This window comes from Aspergillus nidulans, chromosome V, assembly GCF_000011425.1.
Source record: "Aspergillus nidulans FGSC A4 chromosome V".
NCBI classification, from domain to species: Eukaryota; Fungi; Ascomycota; class Eurotiomycetes; order Eurotiales; family Aspergillaceae; genus Aspergillus; species Aspergillus nidulans.
In genome coordinates, this window is record NC_066261.1 from 1,505,092 (window position 1) to 1,527,094 (window position 22,003).

At 49.9% G+C, this 22,003-nt stretch overlaps 10 protein-coding genes across 10 annotated transcripts, besides 1 other annotated feature; 5 read left to right on the top strand and 5 right to left on the bottom strand.

Moving 5' to 3' along the window:
• Positions 1-22,003: part of a sequence feature (contig 1.98 826..565485(-1)) that runs on past both edges of the window.
• ptyA (putative tyrosine/serine protein phosphatase) lies at positions 109-1,033 on the bottom strand (the record flags this gene model as incomplete). The annotated part of the gene is made up of 2 exons (XM_050612248.1): positions 717-1,033; positions 109-652 (listed from the first exon to the last, which is right to left on the bottom strand). Exons 1-2 carry the CDS (start codon positions 974-976, stop codon positions 109-111), a joined length of 804 nt encoding a protein of 267 aa, XP_050468190.1. The 5' UTR covers positions 977-1,033.
• ANIA_10704 (cytochrome P450) lies at positions 1,722-3,519 on the top strand (the record flags this gene model as incomplete). Its single annotated transcript, XM_050612249.1, has 4 exons — positions 1,722-1,841; positions 1,886-2,376; positions 2,439-3,369; positions 3,415-3,519. The coding sequence occupies 4 exons, from the start codon at positions 1,722-1,724 to the stop codon at positions 3,517-3,519; spliced, it is 1,647 nt and encodes a 548-aa protein (XP_050468191.1).
• On the top strand, positions 3,568-3,970 carry ANIA_10730 (uncharacterized protein; the record flags this gene model as incomplete). Its single annotated transcript, XM_050612250.1, has 3 exons — positions 3,568-3,636; positions 3,692-3,755; positions 3,831-3,970. The coding sequence occupies 3 exons, from the start codon at positions 3,568-3,570 to the stop codon at positions 3,968-3,970; spliced, it is 273 nt and encodes a 90-aa protein (XP_050468192.1).
• Positions 5,774-6,367, bottom strand: ANIA_05765 (uncharacterized protein; the record flags this gene model as incomplete). The annotated part of the gene is made up of 3 exons (XM_658277.1): positions 5,774-5,958; positions 6,056-6,179; positions 6,251-6,367. 3 exons carry the CDS (start codon positions 6,365-6,367, stop codon positions 5,774-5,776), a joined length of 426 nt encoding a protein of 141 aa, XP_663369.1.
• ANIA_05764 (uncharacterized protein) lies at positions 6,861-9,551 on the bottom strand (the record flags this gene model as incomplete). Its single annotated transcript, XM_658276.2, has 4 exons — positions 6,861-7,957; positions 8,015-9,274; positions 9,337-9,417; positions 9,479-9,551. 4 exons carry the CDS (start codon positions 9,549-9,551, stop codon positions 7,053-7,055), a joined length of 2,319 nt encoding a protein of 772 aa, XP_663368.1. The 3' UTR covers positions 6,861-7,052.
• On the bottom strand, positions 10,200-12,254 carry ANIA_05763 (putative MFS transporter; the record flags this gene model as incomplete). The annotated part of the gene is made up of 7 exons (XM_050612251.1): positions 10,200-10,358; positions 10,407-10,574; positions 10,622-11,030; positions 11,076-11,425; positions 11,486-11,948; positions 12,010-12,146; positions 12,212-12,254. The coding sequence occupies 7 exons, from the start codon at positions 12,252-12,254 to the stop codon at positions 10,288-10,290; spliced, it is 1,641 nt and encodes a 546-aa protein (XP_050468193.1). The 3' UTR covers positions 10,200-10,287.
• On the top strand, positions 13,888-14,636 carry ANIA_05762 (CFEM domain-containing protein; the record flags this gene model as incomplete). Its single annotated transcript, XM_658274.1, has 3 exons — positions 13,888-13,974; positions 14,054-14,186; positions 14,269-14,636. 3 exons carry the CDS (start codon positions 13,888-13,890, stop codon positions 14,634-14,636), a joined length of 588 nt encoding a protein of 195 aa, XP_663366.1.
• ANIA_05761 (uncharacterized protein) lies at positions 14,915-15,686 on the bottom strand (the record flags this gene model as incomplete). The annotated part of the gene is made up of 4 exons (XM_658273.1): positions 14,915-14,986; positions 15,050-15,181; positions 15,314-15,481; positions 15,549-15,686. The coding sequence occupies 4 exons, from the start codon at positions 15,684-15,686 to the stop codon at positions 14,915-14,917; spliced, it is 510 nt and encodes a 169-aa protein (XP_663365.1).
• Positions 15,890-17,508, top strand: cdc43 (protein geranylgeranyltransferase type I subunit CDC43; the record flags this gene model as incomplete). Its single annotated transcript, XM_050612252.1, has 4 exons — positions 15,890-16,686; positions 16,744-17,147; positions 17,202-17,310; positions 17,366-17,508. Exons 1-4 carry the CDS (start codon positions 16,002-16,004, stop codon positions 17,506-17,508), a joined length of 1,341 nt encoding a protein of 446 aa, XP_050468194.1. The 5' UTR covers positions 15,890-16,001.
• On the top strand, positions 18,933-21,812 carry ANIA_05759 (non-specific serine/threonine protein kinase; the record flags this gene model as incomplete). Its single annotated transcript, XM_658271.1, has 4 exons — positions 18,933-19,015; positions 19,136-19,202; positions 19,256-19,403; positions 19,456-21,812. 4 exons carry the CDS (start codon positions 18,933-18,935, stop codon positions 21,810-21,812), a joined length of 2,655 nt encoding a protein of 884 aa, XP_663363.1.

A 22,003-nucleotide genomic window follows, 5' to 3' on the forward strand; every position in this document is an offset into this window, starting at 1 on the left:
TGAATTACGGTTATGATTTACGACATATATAGGCAACGGTAATTATAAAACTTGGATACACTTCTTCCTTTTGACCTCTATTTTCCAAACATTCAAACATCCAATCCATCACGCCAATAACCGCCTCCTCAAGCTCTCCAAAATCTCCTCGTCAACGCCCACAGACACCAAATACTCCCGGACACCACCATACTTCTCTTCAATGAAGGTCGCAACCCTCTGAGTAAAATCCTTAGGGCATCGCGCATACTCCTCATCCAGTCCTATTGCTCTGATCTCCTTCATCCGCTCTTCCTTCTCCTCGCTCGATTCATTCTCCAGTTCCTTCTCGGAGAGCACGTACTCGCTTGCTATGACATCGGCATCCACGACGCTGGTTAAGAGGAGCGAGAGAAGAACTATAAGCCCTGTTCGGTCCTTTCCTTGTGTGCAGTGGATCAATACGCCAGCTGAAGATGCAGATGTAGACAGGTCAGCGGCTATGTCCGTGTCCACTGATGAAAGAATGTCAAATATCTGCTTTATTTCACCCTTGCTCGCTTCAAGTGTATCAATTGCCAGCCCGGTCAAACCAGCAGGCTTCATGACATGCTCCCCGACGATGCGCACGGCGTCTTGCTTGTATCCTGCTGCTACATATGCGAGGACTTTTCTGCGCGCTGTCAGCACTCACGGGACACTATTGTAGAGCGCGCTAATAATAGGAATGTACGGACGTGAAATTCCACCAGTCTAACCGCCACAAAAGCTGTCGCTCGAACCCCTTTCCCGTAAGACTAATCAGATGGCGGCGGGCGCCTGTTTCCGTGTCGTCGAGGGAGGGGAGATGGATGTATCCATCTTCATCCTGGGGTTGGAAGTCGGAGGATCCGGTGGAGACGTTGTGCCTGCGTTTGTGCTTTTTAATGGCCATCTGATGTTCTGTTCTGTAAGGTTTGAGTATGAAGATAGGTAGCAAATAGTGTAGTGAGCACATACGTAGAGCGCAGATCAATGACGGTTGAAACGTGCAAGTCGTCTATTAGACGGCGAACATCCTTCTCGGAAGCTTCATCGAGCTGGTACATATTTCTTCATTAGCGTGCGTTATACATGCAGGTTTGATTCGCGAAGAGCAGTCATCGTACGAGTCGACTGTTGACTCGGGCGGCCACATGGTATGGAGATAGGGGTCATACCCGAGCACTGCGGAAGAGAACACCTTCTTTCAGAATCCTGTCCACGTTAGCATGTAGACTTTATACTCTGGTACAACTGAGATCTGGGCATACTTTCGCCCGGCGACTTTGTTGATAGTGCGGCCGACATCGCGGAAATTAATGATGTTGTCGAAGGGGCGGTCGGGGTCGAAACTCATGATGGCGAGTATGGAAGAATACGAACAATAAGTAGCAAAAACAAATGGCCAATCTTAAGCTGATATGTACATAGGCCTACACAGTACATTGTAAATAATCTTGATAGTGAACTGAGGAGACGAACCGATGCATAGGAAGCACAATGTTCCAGCTCCAGCCCCGTGTCTCCAGTTCTCCACCAGCTCTTCAGCCTAAGCTGCTTTAATTATCCCGTGGAGCGGGTCTAACAACAACGAATTCCTGTCCCCTGGCCCCCATTACCGTCATTGGCCGCCTAAAGCTGGTCCATCATGCTAATAATTCTTGTGTTAAGCTGATTGACTTCTTCAGCCATTTACCTAGCTCGCCACTGGTTGAGCCATCATGGCCGTCACTAATCTCGTGCTGACGCTCAGCATCCCGCTGCTGACAGTCATAGGATACGGTTTATACTGCGGCTTTCAACACCGTCGCAAAATCAACGAGTTGCGGAAACGAGGCATTGTGCGTATCTCAAACATTCATTGCGATGTAGCTAATGGACTCAGCCCATGCCCAAGGATTGGAGCTGGCTCACAGGCCATCTCCTCAGCCTGAAGAAATATACTGATCGCCTACCAGCCGATGCGCATGTTCTCTTGCCGACTCATGAACTGGCCGTGGAGTTTGCCGATACTGAAATGTTCCTGATGGATACCTGGCCGGTGTTTCCTGCACTTGTTATGGTCTATGACCCGGATGCCGCACTGCAGATCTCGACCAAGTACAATCTGCCCAAGTCTGCTATTTTTCCCAGTCTGATGCATCCAATCACCGGCGGGCCGAGTATGATATCGATGAACGATGCCGAGTGGAAGAAATGGCGTTCGATTTTTAATCCTGGCTTCAGTGCTGGGAACATGGTTGACCAAGTGTCGACTGTCGTTGACTCGGTTCAGGTCTTTTGTGATATTCTACGTGAGAAGGCCGGGACAGGGTTGGTCCATCTGGACGACCTGACGACCCGACTGACGATGGAGGTCATACTCAAGGTGACCCTGTGAGATAACAACGGCAGCCTTCCTTTCTGTTTTGTAACCCACATGTCTAATTGGGCTCTAGTGATATGGACTCGAACTATCAACGCTCTGATAACGAAATGGTGCACGCGCTAAATACTATCACGAAATGGCACTCATTCTGGGACCCGCGCGTCCGTGCAAATCCGCTGCGGCCCCTGGTTCAAAAATACTACGGCCGTGTCATGGATAGGTGCATCCGGAAAGAACTCGACAAGAGGTTTGCAGAGATGCAACAAGGCCAGCGCTCGGCCTCGACCTCCAAACGCGTTAAATCGGTTATCGCCCTCGCTCTCGAGGCATACCTGGCTGATTACCACCAAAAAGACGGCAAAGCCAGCAAGCTAGACGACAATTTCGCACAATACGCAACCCACCAGATCCGCCTCTTTCTGTTTGCCGGCAATGACACCACATCCAGTAGTATTGTCTACGTGTATCATATGCTCTCAAAACACCCCAAAGCTTTAGCTCGGGTGCGACAAGAGCACGATCGTATCTTTGGCACACTGCCGTCCGCCGCACCACAACTTTTGAAGTCGAACCCAGCCCTCCTAAATCAGTGCCCTTACACTCTAGCTGTCATCAAAGAAACCCTGCGTCTGTTCCCCCCGGCCTCAACTACACGTGAGGGGCGCGACGGAGTCACCCTCACCGACCGCCTTGGAAATAGCTATCCACTAGGCCATACCATTGGCGCAGAAATAATCCATCCGACCATCCATAAGAATCCCAGGCTCTGGCCACAAGCCGAAGAATTCATCCCGGAGCGCTGGCTTGTAGATCCCGGGCACGAACTCTATCCGAGTCCGGCTGCATGGCGCCCGTTTGAGCACGGGCCGCGAAACTGTATCGGGCAAACCCTAGTCTATAACGAGATGCGGATAGTCATAGTGATGACTGCGAGGACGTTCAATATCAGGCCCGCGTATGACGAGTGGGATGCAATGCATGCAGCAAAAGAAGGGCTTTTGGTGAAACTTGCTAGAGGGCTAGGAATTGGTGGTAATCCGCTCAAGACTGTGCATGGCGAGAGAGCGTATCAGACTGAGAAGGCTGGAACACATCCGGCCGATGGGTATCCGTGCCATGTTGCGTTGTGCAGTGGCTCTCCAATTTCCTAACTCTCCGTCACACAAATACCCCTACTACACTCTTCAGACATTATCATCATGCCTCTCGAAATCTTCGAAGGCGAAGTTCCTCCTTCCCCCCCTGGGGCTCCCTTTCACAACTTCACAGTAGGACTCCCCCAGGCCAGCATCAGCTGGAGCATACCCCCCAACAACGTCAAAGACCCCGTCTGAGCACCGCACCCGTCTAATCCGGCAATTCCTCCAGCTGGGAATTCAAGGTCGAGGTATGCGCCCTTTTTTGTTTTGCCCCCCTTTTCTTTCTAATCTTTCACGTTAACTCATATCTAATTCTTGGGTAGGAACTGTTTACAGCCCTACAACGCCCAATTCGGATCCGAACAAGGAGAAAGCCGCCCGACTCCCACCCAAATCGACACAATCCTCCTCCCACTCCGCCCCGAGCATCCCCGGCCCCATGCATACTACACATGCTCACTAGACGAGGGCCTGTACCTGCGTCTTTGCTATGACGACTAAAATAAAAAAGCCCACAAGGCCGTCTGGGCGGAGAATTTCGACGCAGCATTCGTCGGTCCGGATGGGATTATTCTTGGCGATAGGGAGATATTTGGTCCGTGCTCGTCTGTTGCGGATGCGTATGGGGTTCCTCGAGCGGTTACGAATACTGGTGGAATGGGACATATTCAGGTCAGGGAGAGGGCGTTGAAGGTTGTTTTGAGTCGGAATCGGGGTGAAGAGGACGAGGACCAAGGAAATGAGGGAAAGGGAGAGAAACTAATGCGCTATGCAGCGTACCATGCGGCTGTTGTAGTGACGCATTTGTTAGTGGAGGATGAGGAGGCGCTTGATGGTGTAGGGCTGCTGCATATGTTTCTGGATCATTGCGGGGATGTCGTGAGGCAATCTCGGCCAGATGATGAGGGAAGAATTATGACTTGATGGGACCGGGAAGGATAGTGTATGGAAGGAGGACTTCTAGGCAAGAACTGGAGAGTTGGAGCCTGCTTGTCGTGCTGGAGGGGTGAGGGGGCCGCCATGTTCGGTTTCGACGTAGTCCTGATGGTATCTGTGGAATCAGGATTTCTGCTCGGTTACTTGACCCTCCACCGGTTAAGTATGCTGAGATCTGGGATTGCTTACGTATATACTCTTTATGGTGCTCTTTCTGGAGGCCGTGGAGCGATCTTACACCACTATATATAGCATTCGCAATTAGAAAACAAGAGTGATTAACAAACAATCTAAATGACCGACTCTAGTTCTGGACATATCCCTTCTAGCTCTGCTGAACATCTCGCAAATTCGAGCTGAGCATCGCGTTCAATATCTTCCGATAGAGGTCACCACATCCTCATCAGGATTTATCTCAATGCTTGCGTATATATAGTGATTCCGCGTAAGCCTTGTAGTATTCACGGCAAAAGAAAAGATAATGGAAGACAAACTCATACCCTTAAACTCCCACCTTCCACATATATATATAGATAAATACTTTTTTTCAGAATGTCGTATTTGTCAAAAGGAGAAGAAAAAGAAAAAAAAAAAAGAAAAGGAAAAAAAGGGAAAGAAAAAAAAGGGAAAGAAAAAAAAGGAAAAGAAAAAAAAGGAAAAAGAAAGATCTGCCAAAAAAACATACAACAGCTGGGATTCGCATGTGGTCACCCACCATACTACTAACCAGCCGGCGTGTGGCTTAAGTACGGCTGAGCGGACGGGAAGCCCTGTTCTCCACACCCTATGGTCGTATGTACTGAAATACGTAGTAGACAGCTTGATATGGATTTCATTCTAAGCTCTCTACACGGTATTTGAACGAAATTCTCAGGTTGGATTAGAGCTCGGTTCGTTGCCAGTGGCAATTAGCAAAGCAACAAAAGCACATGCAAGAATATCAACATAAGGAAACAAACTCATAGGAGCACTCGCTTGAATAATCAGCTATAGTGAGATAAAGCACTGTTCGAGAAATAAGCAGCATACAGGGACACAGCGGAAATCAAGCCCGGGGCTTGGGGCTTGGGGCTTTGCCCACCCTCAGGGCTGTCGATATCTCACCATCTGTACAATAGTAAACCACTTATACGGGCGACGGTTTCTGTTGGCAGCTGACTTTTTGGGCATGGCATTCAAAGCTGGTAGGACATTGTTTGAGATACTGGGTTTTTTAATGTTGGGCTCAGATATATAAAATCAAATGCAGGATCTACTTCAATCCGCACAAGAATCATCCGCCACCCATCTTGTGACCCAGGCCTACTCATTTTACCCGGCGACAAAGCCCTTATAATCTCGCCCTAATCCATGTTAACCCCATTCTCCAGATACCCACAGCCAAACCCCCAGCCTGCACCGCCCCATCAATGACCGCAAGACCGGCCCCCCCTGCCCCGGCACTCTGCAGCGTAGCAAACGTAGATCCGGCTGCGACATTGCCAACTACACTCTGTGCGGTGGCCGCAAGGGAGTCTGGTTATGGTGCACCACATCAATAGTCAGACCATGACATCAGGTATACGGCAAAAGAAAATGAATTGAAACAGAGGGCACAAACAAGCTTGCACACCACCAGGTCCAAACCCAAGCATAGTAAGCGTCGGGGAAACAACGAAGCCTGGGGCAGCGATCACAGCAATCCCGACTACAGTTGATGCTGCTGCGCCTGGGTTCTCAACGGCCCATTTGGCGGCCTATACTCCACCCAGACGGTTAGTGAGAATAATACTTCAAGTCAGATTATAAGTGGACAGTAGGGACATACCAAAGCGGCTAAACCTGGCAAGCTCTCCATGACAGGCTGACAGTATGCGACTGCGTTCTTAATCCCTTCAGTAAAAGCTGGTTGGACGATTTGGATCCCGTTGGAGAGAAGTTGCATGGATGGGTTGAGAGCGGACAATGAATGCGATGCTGTGAACTTTCAATCAAGAATCGGATTATAGCTTTCAAATGGTGCATGGGCTCAAGGGAGGGGTGGAAGAAATGAATTGAGACAGTTACTGAGGTGATGAAGTTGAAAAGTGAAGGAAGAGGGACTGCGGAGGAGGGGCGCAGGTGTTACAGCTGCCGAGTGAACTCCACCAACGGTCACCAGTGCTTCAGTTGTCCAGCATCATGGAAAACCCAGGGACGAACCAGCGGCCTTTTATGGACAACATCTGCCGCAGCTACTATCATCTGCGGTCGACGTAAGACCATCAGCGCAAGACCATCCGTTGGCTGATACGCGACTGTTGGAATCCTGGCGCCAAACATGTCAGTGGGGTATGCACTCGATTAAACTATAAGGTAGCCGACTATACCCAGTAACCAAGGACATAATAGTTGCCCAGGAGTGCTTTGGGGCTACTGGTGGCAAGGCAAGTACTTTCCAGTTGACATCCTAGATGCATGGACCACTGAAATAACATACACAATATGACAACGGATAACCAATATCCAAGCCCTAACTCGGCCTCTTCTAGAAGGACATGGCTCCCCCAGAACATACAATGAACCAGTAAATAACACCAAACAATATAAACAACAAGGTGATATATTGCACAGATAGATAAAAACAACCACTAAAGGTCCTCGGAAAAGCGCGACTCCCGAATTGCACTATTAACGCTGCCCCGGCGTTTATTGACAAGGTCCCCCATAGAAGGGGGTGGGGCCAGAGGCTCTGCGTCTTCGCGGTCTACTTCCTTCACTTTCTCAACCGATGGCGCAGGCAGTTCGTGGACCGGGTCTTCCTTCTCCTGCTGTTGTGTGCTGCTTTCAGCAACTCCCCTCGAGTCTGCTTCTGCAGTGGGCTCGCTAGGCTTCTTCCGCATATCGTCAGAGACGCTCCCAGCTCGACGGTTAAGGTCCTCTGCCGTGACGGGGTTCGACCTCAACGGCCCTCTGCGCGACTGATCTTGATCGCTTACAGGTCCATGCGCCGGTTGTCTATGTACCTCCGCAGTCTCTGTTCTGCCAATATCCGTCTCCTGAGGAATATTAGTATGCTCGGTCCCCTCGCCCTCAGAGATGGCAGCAGTACCCTGCGCAGGCTCGGGTGTTCCGTTGGGTTCTTTCGACGGTCCACTGGAACGACGGCCAAGTTTTTCTTTGAACCAGTTCTTGAATTTCGTTTCTCGTCTCAAGACGCTGTCCTCCGAAGCTGTCTTTTCGAGTCGAGGCTGAGCAGCCTCCACGGGGACATCAGCAGCACTGCTGTCTTGCTGTGCCACATGTGCCGCTGGTTGCTCGGTAGGACGAGCAGTTTCCTCAGGGATATTAGCAGCACCGCTAGCTCGCGGTTCCGTGGGTTGTTCGGTAGGATGAGCAGCTTCCACAGCGACAACAGCAGCACCGTTAGCTCCCTCTTTCGTGGGTTGGTCAGAAACCTGATCTGCTCCAGACTCAGCGGAAGGCAGATGTCTTGATCTTCGTTTCCAGGGCCAAGCCTTTTCTCCCTTGGATCTTGCATTTTGCCTCAGGTATTCTGTTTCAGTTAGACACCCTTCTCAAGAAAGCAATAAGAAGAACTTGCCTTGATGACGTTCTTCCTCCGCTCGTATATCAGCTTCGCGCTCTCGCTCGATGGCCGCAAGACGCTGCCTCTGCTCCTCATCAAGACGCGCCTCTAACTCCCGAGCTCTCTGAGTTTCCGCAATGTCTTCAATCTCATCAAGAGTAGGCTTAAGTCGGGAGCGAGCCACGTCTTCTATTTCGGACATATCCACGTACCTACGACCGCCGATATTGACTTTATTTGCGAGCATGTACTGCGTGCCAATGTCCCGAATACCCTTCTGCGCCCGCTCTGCTGCCTTTTCGTCCAGATATTTCTGCAAGGCGACCGATTGTTCAGCCTCACCACTATATAAACGCTTGTCCATATCTTGGATCGCTGCGTCGACGTTTTTTCTTGCAAGTTCCAGAAGTGAAGCTCGGTCGTTTTGTCTCTTCTCATTCCTCTTCTCGTCGACTGCATTAAGCTTGGACCGCAGAGTGGACATTTGACTTCGTATCTCCCTGGACCTTTCCTGATCGAATTGGTCCGTTTCGTTTGAAACCCTGCGTCTGCGAAGAGCAAGACTCGAGCGTGTACCTTGCGGTTCAACCCCATAATAGCTTCGATAAGCGGCTGCCTCATCTTCAAGGTCAGCCAATTTCTCAGCAGCTCGTTTCTCGGCGACACCATGCAGGTTCATCGCCTGGCCGAGCATTAACATGCTTGCCTGTCGCAAAGCCGCAGAGTCTCGAGTGGGAACCGAAGCAGCCCGTTGAGAGCGAGTAGTAGTGCCACTTTGAAGTCCTCCGTCTTTCGCCTCCATAACTCCATACATATCCTTTGCCATCGACATGGAGGCTGCTTCCAATATACTCTTTCGCCGGAGTTCTTCCAATTCTGGGGCCACAGGTGGCGTGGCGGTGAAGAGCTTTCGATCAAGGTGGGCATTTTGAATCCTGCTGGCTCTCATAGCTGTGTCTAAATCGTCAAAGGGATCGCCCGCTCCCTCTGTCGCCGTTATACTCGCCCTAGCACCCACACTCGCACGCGCAGCTTCGGATGGCGCAGATTCGGCCCTTTTCCTGTTACCATGTGTTGCCGGCAAACTTTGATCCTTGAGAGCATACATCGCAGCCTGATAGGGATATCCTCCTTGCGGTGACGACTCTGTTTTTCGCCGGTCGGTGGCGCGCGATACTGATGCGGTATGTCTGAGTCCGGGTCCCTGCTTCCTTGCATGCGCCATCAGCGCGGCAGCAGCCGATGCATCACTAAGCCGAACGCCAAATCCAGCCGCTTTTGAAACTGTAGGTGCGAACTGGAGTCAGATCCGCCATTTTTCACAATATTATATAGGTGTCGCCTACCGGCTGGGTCAGATTCCGATGGCGGTTGACGGAGAGCAAGGCTCCGCTCCGGATGGGTGACATAGAGGGCGGCAGTCGCAGCTGCAATTGAGTGTACTTATTAGTATGGACACTCTTGTAGATAGCAAGAGTTGAAAGTTACCTTGATCCGCTAGCCGGGCGGAGCGGGTGTGCGGAATCCGCTGCTGGACGGGGTTCTGCTCGACAGTGGCCATGATATGAAAGAAGGATTAGGTATAGCCGAGATAGTCATTCCTGAGCGAAGCCAGAGAGACGACGATGATAGATGAAAGAGAAGGGCCGCTGTAGGGCAGATTGGATGGTCGAAAGTAAAAGAGCAAGCAGTCGGTGATCGGTGACGTAGTGATTCGCTTTCACAGGTAGGTTGCAGAGCGGCAGTCGTCGGATGGCGAGAAAGGGCTCAACTTCAAGTTCAGCGGCTGAACCTTATGCAGTAGTAGGATTACCAGCATGGCGAACCGATCACAGCGTCTCATGAAATCGAGTCCCTGATGTCATGAAGCCACAAGGATGTGAGTGTGACATCTGGAAGGCAAGTTTCTGGGTCGAGTGGGCTGACAGACGCCAGCATTCCAGTGCTGGCCGTTTCCGTACTCGTCATGTCGCACAGCCGCTTAATTGGGCTCTTTCGTTCATCATGATACGTGTGAAGTCGATTGGTTCCAAGGATGAACATGTTCGATCGGGATATAAGCTTATCTTTTACCTAGGTGGGTAGCTCGCGCGCTGCGTCAGTTAGTAGTCAAGATCTTCGGTCCACATAGATCAAACATGTTAATAGTAATACAACACTATCAGAATATTAAAACATTATTAAAAGAGCGTATTTTTCAGCCCCTTATTAGTTGAATCATTAGAACGGTGCTCATAAACACCCATACGTTTGACAAAGTCCTCCCACTTCCTGCTAAGCCACCTCTTCACCAGAAATCACCACAACCTTAGCAGCTTTAGAATATCATACCGCGAGAAGAAAAACCGATTCCATTTGCCGAAAATGTCTGCAGGCTCGATTTAGTAGTGACACTTGATTCATGAGGGGGACTTACACATAGGTATGCTCAAAGCGCAGATAGCCACCTGAATACTTGAAATCGCCATGAACGGCTTTTTGACATACGCTTCCACAAGCCAGTCATAAGTATAAAAGGTCAAGACAAAGCTGAAGATGTTTTTGAATATCAACATGCACGTAAAGGCCTCGATGACAATGTTCCCTGTTACCGGTTAGTATGGGCTCCTTTCCGCCGACTTGGATACTTGCGGTGAGCATCGACAATATACAAGGCGCTGGCGACAGCACCCATCACCATCCCGCTTACCACGCAGCCGAAAAACACGTCGGGTGGCAGCCAGCCGTAGTGTGCGGCATCATTGGCCGTGATTCCGAAACCGTACATACCGATGCCGCAGAAGATCAATTGGAAGATCACAAGGAGGATACGAAATTCGGGTTCGTATCTCCCCTTGTTGAACTTGATCATGATATTGTTCATAAAATCGGACAACAGCCCTGACAACACGAGTCCCACCATGGCACCAATGAAGGCACCTGCGTACATGTATCCAGTCTTATCCTCTTCGAACCAAAGCGGACCACTCATAAATATAGCAGCCAAAGTGACGCCGATGAATACCGTCCATCCAATGATAACACCTTGTATCAAGCAAGCCTGTCAAGTCAGAACGAGCATTCTTCGATGCGGTGACGGTCTTACCCAGAGTACTGCGGGATGGAAGAACAGTGGGAATGGACGCAGCAGAAGTTTCCACCAATGTTCGTCGGTCTTTCTTCCGTTGAAAAGTTTCAGGGTTTGAACATAGGAGACCTTAGTAAGTATACTCCTTTGCGTCGGCGGCTCTTGGCTAGCAACGTCTAGTGAAGACTCCCCATTGCTAGCTGATGACTGCTTTGGCTCTCGCGAATCGGCCTCATCCTGGGCTTTTCGAAATTCGGCGTGCTGGCGGCTCTCTGTTCTGTCACGGTCCTGAAAATCCAGTTCTAAGTAATTTGGGCGTCTAAAGGCTGTCTCTGGTACCAAGAATATCGTGAGCGGCAAGGCTGCCGCTGTGAAAATAGCAAGGAGATAAAATGTCCATTTCCAACCTAAAGTTTTTGTGATCTTACCCGCTGCGACTGGTGTGAGGAATGCAGCTCCGAATACCGCAACGTTGGATAAGGCCATTCTTTTGCCCCGTTGATGCACGTAAAACAAGTCATCGACAACAGCATTTGTTAGAGCTTCGAACGGAGCCAGAGCAACGCCCTGAAAGATACGAGCCCAGAGAAGACTCTGGTAGTTCAACCCACTGGCTCCAGCCCATACGCAGCTCACCACCATGAGTGTATGTCCAAGCACAAAGAGGTGGCGCTTGCCCCATACTCTGGCAGTCGGAACGATAAGGATCCCCGCAATTCCAGTTCCGCAGAGGTGGTATCCTGTAAGGAGGGCGATGGACATGAAGCTTTTTCTGTAGTATCTCGAGAGCGTGACAGTTCCTGCCGCCATTACGGAACTTGTTGTAGCGCAGAGAACTGCAACGAGGGAGAGAGCAAAAATAGTCAGATCGCGCTTCCATAACGGCCAATTCTATGCAGCCTCTTGGTTAGTGATAGTAGCTCAATGGCTGCGTGCAAGTCTTCCAACGTACCAGTGGATCGTTTGGATCATCACTAGGCTGCGGAACAAGAAGTATGGGCTCTGACCCAGAACGATCGTACTTCAATTCTGTGTGGTAGCTAGAGGGTTGACTCTCGACGCGCTCCTTTTCATAGATATCAACGGTGCCTGGATTAAGGATAAATAGATTAGCTCCGGAACCAATGACCAAGTGTCCTGCCATCTGATCGCACCAGGAACTTGTCGTCCTTTTACATCCACAATACCGAGACCCATAGTGACAACCAAGACAGACTCAGCTAGGCTGGGCTAGACGAGAGGACTGCGAATTGCCCGGTGGCCTAACGACCCAATTATCGACCGGTTTCGTAATTAAGTTCAGTTGATTGCGGGATTAAGCTGAGAACATATAGGCGGAAAAGAACATGCTGCAGCAGATGCTGATAGTTCACTCCTCAGTGGTTGTGTTGTCGGAGGGGGTCAAAAATTGGATTGAGGAGAGGCTGGAGGGTAGAAGCCAACAAGATGGCGCAGCGAAACGCAAGGACGCACTGTCAAACTCACTCCTCACCGAGAAGGTTCTTTGAAGTGGAATATCGACGAGAATGCGGAGAAAGGCCGTGCACCTGCAATCAAGTGGGTGATTAGAGCTTGGGATCTGAGCTTGGTATCTAATTAACACTCCTATCACTGGATAGTCTAGTTGCAGGACTATCTCCTCGGGGTATAAGTGCGGGGAGGGGGAGGGGAAGCGCAGTCACTAGGACTCCCTCTTATTGTGGCGTCTCCTAGCCGGGCTCAACGATTTTGTACACAGTGAGAGATTTACCCGTATCCTGATCTTCTTAATTACCTGCGTTCCAGCCAGGGCGATGTTGGCAAGCCACCTGAGAACCCCCATTCTGGCCACTGACTCGTCGGTTCTGACCAGCAGGAACCCCTAGAATATCTGACAGTGGACATGTCCAACCATCCAGCCTCAGATATCTCTAGCCATAAGTAAATCTCAACACCACGGCGCTGACTACCAAGCCAGTACAACGGTTTGGAGACATGCATAAAAAGAGCATTCTTCCGCTGATCATTGAGGTCCGAGGTTTGGGAGCTGCAGCAACTTGAAGCGAAGTACTTGCGGGGAATGAATGAGAGTTTCCACTAGTCATATACCAGGACTAGCTGTATCTCCGCAAGGGTGTCGGTAACCACAAAGCTCTAATTTGCCGTACTAGTCCAAAGCTCCATCTGCAGGTCTTAAGTCCCCTTACAGGGTCCTAGGCTCTTTCAATGACTCCCGCATTTCTAAGGATGCGCACTAGAGCTGACTTTCACTTTTGGAACGGTATAGCCATGAATGCACCACGCAGCGAGTGCTTTTTGGTGTGCTGTATAGAAGAGCTGACAAAGTGATAGACAATCCATTCAGCCTAAAGACAGCCCAGATCTTCCACTGGGCATACCTTATAGTTCCTTAAAAGCGATTAGCGTAAATTACAGTGGTCAGTCACCATCATCGTTGTCATTTAGAATGCATAGTGTAACTACAGGCCGTGAGGGGTGCCTTCAGGCCGGAGTATAAATCTATTGAAGATGTAGACAAGAAACAGCTGCTACTCTGATCTGTACAAGGTGTTAATGAGCTTGAGTGAGCCTATTTTGCCGAGTACGGAAGGCAATGGTTTCCGAGCAGGTAATGCGTACCTGAATGACTGCCGTGGCAAAGGGGGTAGTAGCAAGGGTCCTGAGACTTTTGCTGCTCATCCCTCAACTCCCACTTCCACTTCCACTTCCACTTCAACTCTCTTTTCTTCACCCCTCAATTTGTTCTTACCTCAATAACTATCAACCTTCTCATCATTGTTGGCTGCTCCGTAAACGTCTCACATTTCAATTCATCAAAGACGTATCAACCATGAAGTCTCACTTGCTCGCCCTTATCCTGGCTGTCTGCCTGAGCTCCGTTATTGCTCAGTCTCTGCCCGGACTTCCTGACTGTGCCGTACGTTTCTCTCTAATGCGACGTAGCTGACCTCCTGCATTCGTACTCAAGAAATCATAAGTTCTGATTAAGCCAACAGCAAGACTGTGCCAATGGCGCCATTCCCTCAAAGTGCAGCCCCGTCGATGTTGAATGTATTTGTGCCACTAGGTCCTTTATCGACGACATGGCCTGCTGTGTTGGAAAGTCTTGCAATGTGGATGACCAGAAAAGTAAGTGGAACAATCAACGATTAACTCCTATATGGCAGCCATATGTATCACAATCGTATGAGCAAACGTATATTTCGCGCAGAGCTAACATCAATCGTTTCTCAAGCGGCCCTCGACTTTGCCAACGGCATCTGCGGCGGTGCCGGAGTCAGTGATCTCCCTCAGTCCGCCACCTGTGCTAGCGATGCAACCAGCACCACAGCCACCGCTTCCTCTACTGTCACGAACACAGAGACCACTACCACCACGGCCGTCACTTCCTCCGAAAGTGATCAGACTTCGACAGAAGCTGCCTCCTCGACCTCGGCCGATACTTCTACTCAGACTTCAACCTCGACTGAAACTGAGACTCCAGCTAGCTCTGAGGATACTGACGGTGCAACGCCTCTCCGGGGCAAGAGTGTCGGTGTCCTTGCTGGTATTGTTGCCGGCATTGCATTCGTGCTCTAAGAGATCGGGACGTGCTTCTGCTTGTCTGTAGCTGGCGTGACCACATACCATATTGGTCATATGAGGATGGAGCCTCTGTTCGAGTCGGACTGAAGTGAACGATGTACTGCACTGTATCTATTATGCTCTACTTCTGCGGAAAGCACGAAGAGACACAACGTACTGCGTAATGTAGTGAGGAAATGTCATTTGATGATCAGCTTCAATATCCCGTTGATTATTATAAAGCCATTCTGCCTTCTAAGAGGCTATAGATACAGACCCAGTATATCGAAGATCTATGAGTCTCGTTCGCGCTCCGCAAACCGCACCGCAACCTCCTGCCTCTCTTCACGCAGCGTGATGAAGATCTAATAACCAGAAATTAGCTACAATTTATCCAATAAGAAGTAAACAGGATTAGAAGCACCTACCCAGAACCAAAACATCATTTCCATGAACCCATACGTGAAGACAACCCTATTCTTCAGATTCTCCAAGCCAGAAAGCTCATCAAACGCCGTAGGGCCAGCTGACTGAGCAATCCCCCAAGCATCTGGCTTACTCTGATATATGAAGAATGACACCGCAAAGAAGAGACAGAATCTCGACAAAGAAACTAGTGTCCATATCTCCGAATACAGTGTCGCGAGACGTGTAATGAACGGATTTGTACGCATGCGCGCGAAACCACTCACAGCTCCAGGAGCCTCCGATCTGGCGGCCTCGGCCATGGCCAGAATCTCGTTTATATGTGGGATCTTGGTTACGAGGATCAAGTCTATTAAGGCGTCGGCGACGAGGAGGATGCCGCACATTGCGAAAGGGGATTGCGGACGCGAGAAGTTCGGGGATGGGCGGGAATCCTGGTTGAGTTATTTCTTAGCAAATCGTTTGTTCATCCGGATTTGGGATGGGATGAAAGTCCTGTACCAAATGTAGGAATTCCCCTAGCATGAAGACCACATCGCTTTCCGTGATAACTTCGGGGGATTTGGTGAGGTAGACGGCGAGGGTGAAAAGGAAAACGGCGTGTGCCTTGATCAGGGTTTTGGAAGAGAGGAAGCCCATACTGGGCGGGACGAGTCAAGAGCGATGACAGGAATGAAAGAACTGTATATAGATTCAACTTGCTGTCTCCGTACCGAGTTGTGTAAGGTGAAGCTCTTCCCCGTAGCTCCGGTATCTTTTTTGCTCCCCTTAGAGGTGTGGGGTCGAGCTACCTACATGGATCATCATTATTCTTCCTCCACCAAGAAAAGCAAGAGAGTCATGAAAGTTCTTTAACAACCGTGGGAAACTCAGATACTGCTCCTCAACTTAATATTCGTTTCTTTAGTTCATTTCGATCTGCTTGACTTTCCTTCAGAGAGCTGAGAGTCAGCCATGTCGGAAGCTGTGTTTACGAAAGACCGCCATGTCACATTCTTCCTTCGATGCCTCAAGACATTCTTACCGGGTTTATATACATCAAATGACTCCAATCGCATGCTCCTCGCCTTCTTTATCGTCGCAGGACTTGACCTCCTTGGCGCATTAGAGAGCAAAACAACACCCGAGGAAAGACAAGGTTATATCGAGTGGATATACCAGTGTCAGGTACCCTCAGGCGGCTTTCGAGGGTTTACTGGGACAGATTTTGGTACAGAGCTACGGACGCCGGAGAACGAAGCATGGGACCCTGCAAATGTGCCCTCGACCTTTTTTGCGCTAGTTATACTCCTTATCTTGGGTGATGATCTGTCGAGGGTGAAGCGGACGGAGTGTCTGAAATGGCTTCGTAAGATGCAGCGACCAAATGGAAGTTTTGGTGAGGTTCTTGGCCCTGATGAAAGCGTTGAAGGTGGCGGCGATTTGCGGTTCTGTTGTTTTGCTGCCGGTACTCGGTATATTCTGAGAGGAAGACGAGATACCGGCCTTGATGGTATTGAAGATATAGACGTGGGGAAGCTCGTGGCTTTCATTGTGTCCTGTCAGGTGCGATTTTATAACCCCCTCTACGTCATCTTTACTGAGTCTGTGCAGGCATATGATGGTGGAATGGCGGAGGGTCCGTATTGTGAAGCACACTGTACGTCAAACCGCACTATTCAATTACTAAGGCATTAACTTATTCGGACATTTCCAGCCGGCCATACATATTGTGCCGTAAACACCCTGACGTTCTTAAACCGTGTATCAGACGACTCATGGCGAGTACCGCTCGTCTCGCCCGGTTCTCACCAGTTCGAATCACTTGTCCGCTGGCTGGTATCGAGACAAACAAATGAATTGGGAGATGAAGACGAAGACGAAGACGAAGACGAAGACGATGAAAAGGAGGAGGATGATGTTGATGACTCGAACAGCCCAACAAATGTTGTTCAGGGTCTATCGGAGGCGGTAAATGAACTTGATCTGAACAACAGCATTGACGCGCTTCCCATTATTCTGCCACCGGGGGAAGAATCTTTACAATGGGCTGGCTTTAATGGACGGTGCAATAAGTATGCGGATACCTGTTATTCATTCTGGAATGCAGCAACGCTGGATGTAAGAGCCTATGAGGATCTACCGGATGAAGCTTTGGCTAATACTCAGCTATAGATGCTAGGCAGACTGTCGATGGTTGATGCAGAGCGGAACAGGCGATACTTGCTGCAGAAGACGCAGCATCTTGTTGGCGGTTTTGGGAAAAGCGTGGGAGAGCTACCAGGTAAATCAATAAGTCATCGTTCTACGTCTTTCGTGCTGACTGACATTCCGGACAGACCTACTACACTCTTATTTTGGAATGGTCTCACTCGCTTTCCAAGGTGAACAGGGGCTTGACAGTGTCGATTCTGCGCTTTGTGCTACCCACCGGACAGTACGGCGTTTACACAGTCTGCCTTGGTGGCAGGAGAACGAATGACCTAATCAGTCTGCCTCTCACTCCTTTCTTTAAAGCTTCAATATTGATATCCCGATCTACTTTTCATGAAAATCCAACCAGTGACCTTAAGTAGTGCTCGAGTGAAACATCCCAATTGGAGCTTGATGTGGTGTTCGAAACATTGTTCGAGAAGGCAACTTGGAAAAGCCAAGGAGTCCAAGCCCTTCTCCACAGTGGCCGCTGCGCACGGAGATCCAGAATACTCCCGACTTGTGGTGCAGTAATCTCATGCGATCCAGAAACAAACCAATCAATTCAGGCTTAGGGGCACTTTACAGAAATACGAAGAGGGCTTGCTAACTGCAAAACCTACCACCCGTACATCGGCGGTAGACTAGTGAAGACTAGTGAAATATGTCATCAACGCCCGTTGCTAATTTTGATCAGGGGCGAATCCACCACGGGAAGTAGTCTACTAGTCGAGGCGTTTGAGGACTCAGCGAGCTCTCGTCCTTTGGCAAGCATTTTGTCGTTCGTCTATGGCGCCATTAGTAATTTCGCGGAGCACTCCTGCTTGGCTTAGCGTAGTGAAGATTAACAGTACATTGAAGTAACCAATACACCAAATATGTCTGTCCTCCACGTTGTTCAGAGCTCTGATTAGACGTTCCCAGACGTTTCCATAGTACATAGCTTATAGCCCGTCAATTTAATTCAGTCAGGGAATCCAATAACTGTCCACGATTTTAGCCAATCTAATCGAATGGATAAATTACAGAGTACTGTATACAGAATCGAGTACTTCTGTTAACGCAATGAGTTATGTCCCGAGTAGCCGCAGTTGTACGGAGTATGTAATTGTCTCGTTTCATTTGAGGCTGTTCTATCTTTCCCTCAGCCACAGCTCAAAGCTGCAATCTCCTCACGCTCGTCTCTCCTTACCTTTGTCCCCCTCAGTCTTTCTTGATTGTATACTCCTTAAGTATTTTCCGTGTGTTGAGCAAGTCGAGTTACATCACCGTGCTTCGCCTCCCGCCACCCGCGTCGGTTCCTGTTCCTGTCTTTCCATTCCAGAATCGCAGAAAAGTCATCCTCCGAGGCTGTGACGACGACCCCAATCTGATTTCATCGCATGATTCTTCCCATCAACCCGCCGCAAGAAAAATAATTGACCTCATTCAAATCGCTTACAAACAATCAACTTTCATCTTCTCGATAGTTGTTCGTGCGGCAACCGTTCTGCTTCGCCATCCGGAACTAGCCCCCGATCGAACTCGTCCGCCGACCCCTTAGAATAACATCTCGCTCCTTACAATACGGGTTCATTGGTCTCCGTCCCTCTTGTCGTTGGATGGCGGCCTTAAAATATACACAATCGACCGGCAATCAATCACTGTCCTATATAACAGGCATATCTTTCTCCGCAGACTTCCTTGGGGCGTGCGGAGGTTCCTTCGAAACACATGCCGCCTCCTAGAACGAGAGCGGAGGTTCAAGCCCAGAAGCAAAAGGAGAAGCTTGCCCAATCCTATAATGAACTCCTAAAGTAAGGCTTATCTTCATTTATCCCTAGGCTTGCTGCGCAAAACCGTGTCTGACCATCCCTGCTATTTAGAGAGTTCTCCTCAAAAGACCTCCGACATGTTGGAAACTATACACTGGGCAGATTAATAGGAAAAGGTTCCTTCGGCAAAGTCTATCTCGCCTCGCATAAACTTACCAACCACTCAAAGGTACCTGCAGAGCTATCCACCAAGCCGTCACGGTTTATGCTGATCATGTTTAGGTCGTGCTGAAGTCGTCGGACAAGGAGGATACAAACCTGGCACGAGAGATTCATCATCATCGTCAATTCCTTCATCCCCATATTGCGCGCCTTTACGAAGTAATCGTGACTGAAAAGCTTGTTTGGCTGGTTCTCGAATATTGCCCTGGTATGAGCTGCGCTTGCGCGACCATATGCTTGATGTAACTAACAACAGCTAGGTGATGAACTGTATAATTATCTTTTGCGGAATGGGCCGTTGCCCATTGACAAAGTCAAAAAGATATTTACTCAGCTTGTTGGGGCCGTGTCATACGTTCACAGCAAGCAGTGCGTTCACCGTGACCTAAAGCTAGAGAATATCTTACTTGACAAGCACGAGAATGTGAAGCTTTGCGATTTCGGATTCACCAGGGAATACGAGGGAAAAGCAAGCTATCTTCAGACTTTCTGCGGCACCGTGTGCTACAGCGCCCCCGAAATGCTCAAGGCCGAGAAATACGCTGGCGAAAAGGTGGATGTCTGGAGCTTAGGCATTATTCTTTATGCGCTTATTGCAGGAGAGCTCCCTTACGACGATGACGACGACCAGGTTACCAAAGCGCGGATTTTGAACGAAGAACCGAAATTTAATGACAAATTCCCCGACGACGCCAAGGCGCTCATAAACCTGCTCCTTTCTAAGCGGCCTCTTCTCCGGCCTAGTTTGGACGAAGTTCTCGCCCACCCATTCCTATCCGAGTATGCTGCTGAACAGCTAGCAATTCTGAAGCTTCCTCGGCCGCCGCCCTTTTCGACATCTCTAGAGAAAACCACTCTACATCGAATGAAAAGCGCGGGAATCAATATTGACGATGTTGTAGATAGTGTCATGGCTCAGCGCTGTGACGCGCTTGCCGGTTGGTGGGCTCTTCTAATAGAGAAGGAGCAGCGGAAAGAAGCGAAGAGAGAAAGAAAACGACGAGAGCGGGATGCAGAAGCAAAGAATATTCGCCGTCTAAGCGCAGCGAGCAGTCGCTTGGAAAAAATCTCGGCTGCGCTAGTTGAGGTGGACGAAGAGGGCTATTCGACCGCTCCCTTACATGAACGTGGTCGAAGGGATCGCCGGAGTCTACCCTCCCAGCTTGCCGTCCCTGAATTACCAATGCTCCCGGAGCCACCTCTACAATCTCACAATCTCACCACACCACCGCCTCCTCCTCCAGTCGACAAAGACTCAATTCGCTCCCACAGCTCCACCCGCCGTCTCCCTCCCGCGCCGCCACCCAAGGATCGAAGGCGATCACGCCCCAGCACACTTCATGCATCGGCATCTCAACCTGAGTTAGCTCAGCATGGTGGAATTTTCAGAAGACGGACCGGGCGCCGCCAATACCCAATTATCAGCCAACTAGCTTCCCTTAAGCATTGGTTTGTGGAATCCGCGAAGAGAGCCAAGTCTCCACATCCCAAGTCCGCTGGTGGTACGTCTCGCAAGTTCCTGTCAGAAAAGTTGAGCCCTGCAAAGGGCCAGGAAGGGACAAAAAAGACGACCTTGGCCGTTTCAACCACCGGCCAGCCGAACGACCTGGCCACGCCGACCCAGATAAAACGTGCATCAAACGCAAGTAGTCTGGCTCCCAGTAGCGCATCATATCCCCATCGCCGTCACTCTTACCCCAGGCAACCCCGGCCATTGAGCACCGGTGCGAGCCATCGTAACTCGCTATCGCCGTCCCCGCTCACTCCAAGAGGCTCATATCGACGGTCTTCAGTTGGTCTAAGGGGCCGCAAATCGACGTCCTCATCTGTATCTTCCATTCGAAGTATCCATCACGGTCATTCTCGTTCGAAAGCTTCGTCCATATCCTCTAACAGCATTGGTTCTGCGACGACACCAACCGCTCGGGTTGCAAAATCTCCTCATACGTCGGTCAAAGTGTTACCAACAACCCCAGGCGCATCTGCGCGTTTTCCAACTAATATCCGGCTAGTTCGAAATCCAGGCCATGGGCTGCGAGACTTGGATGAGCCTGATGGTGTGCCCACTTCATCCTACAATGAAGCTGCTCCTGCGCCCTTGTTATATTCTCCGTCGTCAAGCCTTGTTTTCGCTCGGCGAAAACGGTCTACTTTCAAGGGGCCAATGCTTCATGTTGCTAATCTAGTGGCATCCGGTGGAATGGCATCGGAATGTCCTAACGGGGATGTCAGAATGGACGTTCCCGCTATTAAAGCAGCTCGACCCACGACGCGGAAGAGCCAGATTATCGAGGAAGAAGAGGACCCAGAGGACGAATATGAAGAAGTGGATGCGTTCACTGGGACTGAGGAAGAACCCGCCTCTCCTACCGGCGTAGTCAGCTCAGAGCTCTCAGATTCCGATCATGCCCACAGCCGCGGCCAGCCCGTCCTGGAACCTGCTCCTGATCTTGACTCAAGCCCTCTTCGGCCTCCGCGCTCCTCTTCGCTGAGAACAACGTCACGAGACCCGGTTCTCGGCTCTGACGATTCTGACCAAGCTGCGTTGAATGCCTCTCCAAAATCCGTCGTATCTGGGAAGCGCAGCTTATATTCTGGTGTTGACGCTGCGAAATAGCATCTGTCCCGTTTAAAAGACTTCGTTGGCATGGTTAGCTAGTCGTTCTGCACTTTATACCCACTTTGCGGCTGCTTTTTGCATTTATGGTGCACAAATGATAACATGCCTGGCTTTTCATCCACAGCATTGCACGGCTCTGTCACTCGTTTTTAAACCTATTCTGACTTTTGAGTTTCGGCCATTAGATG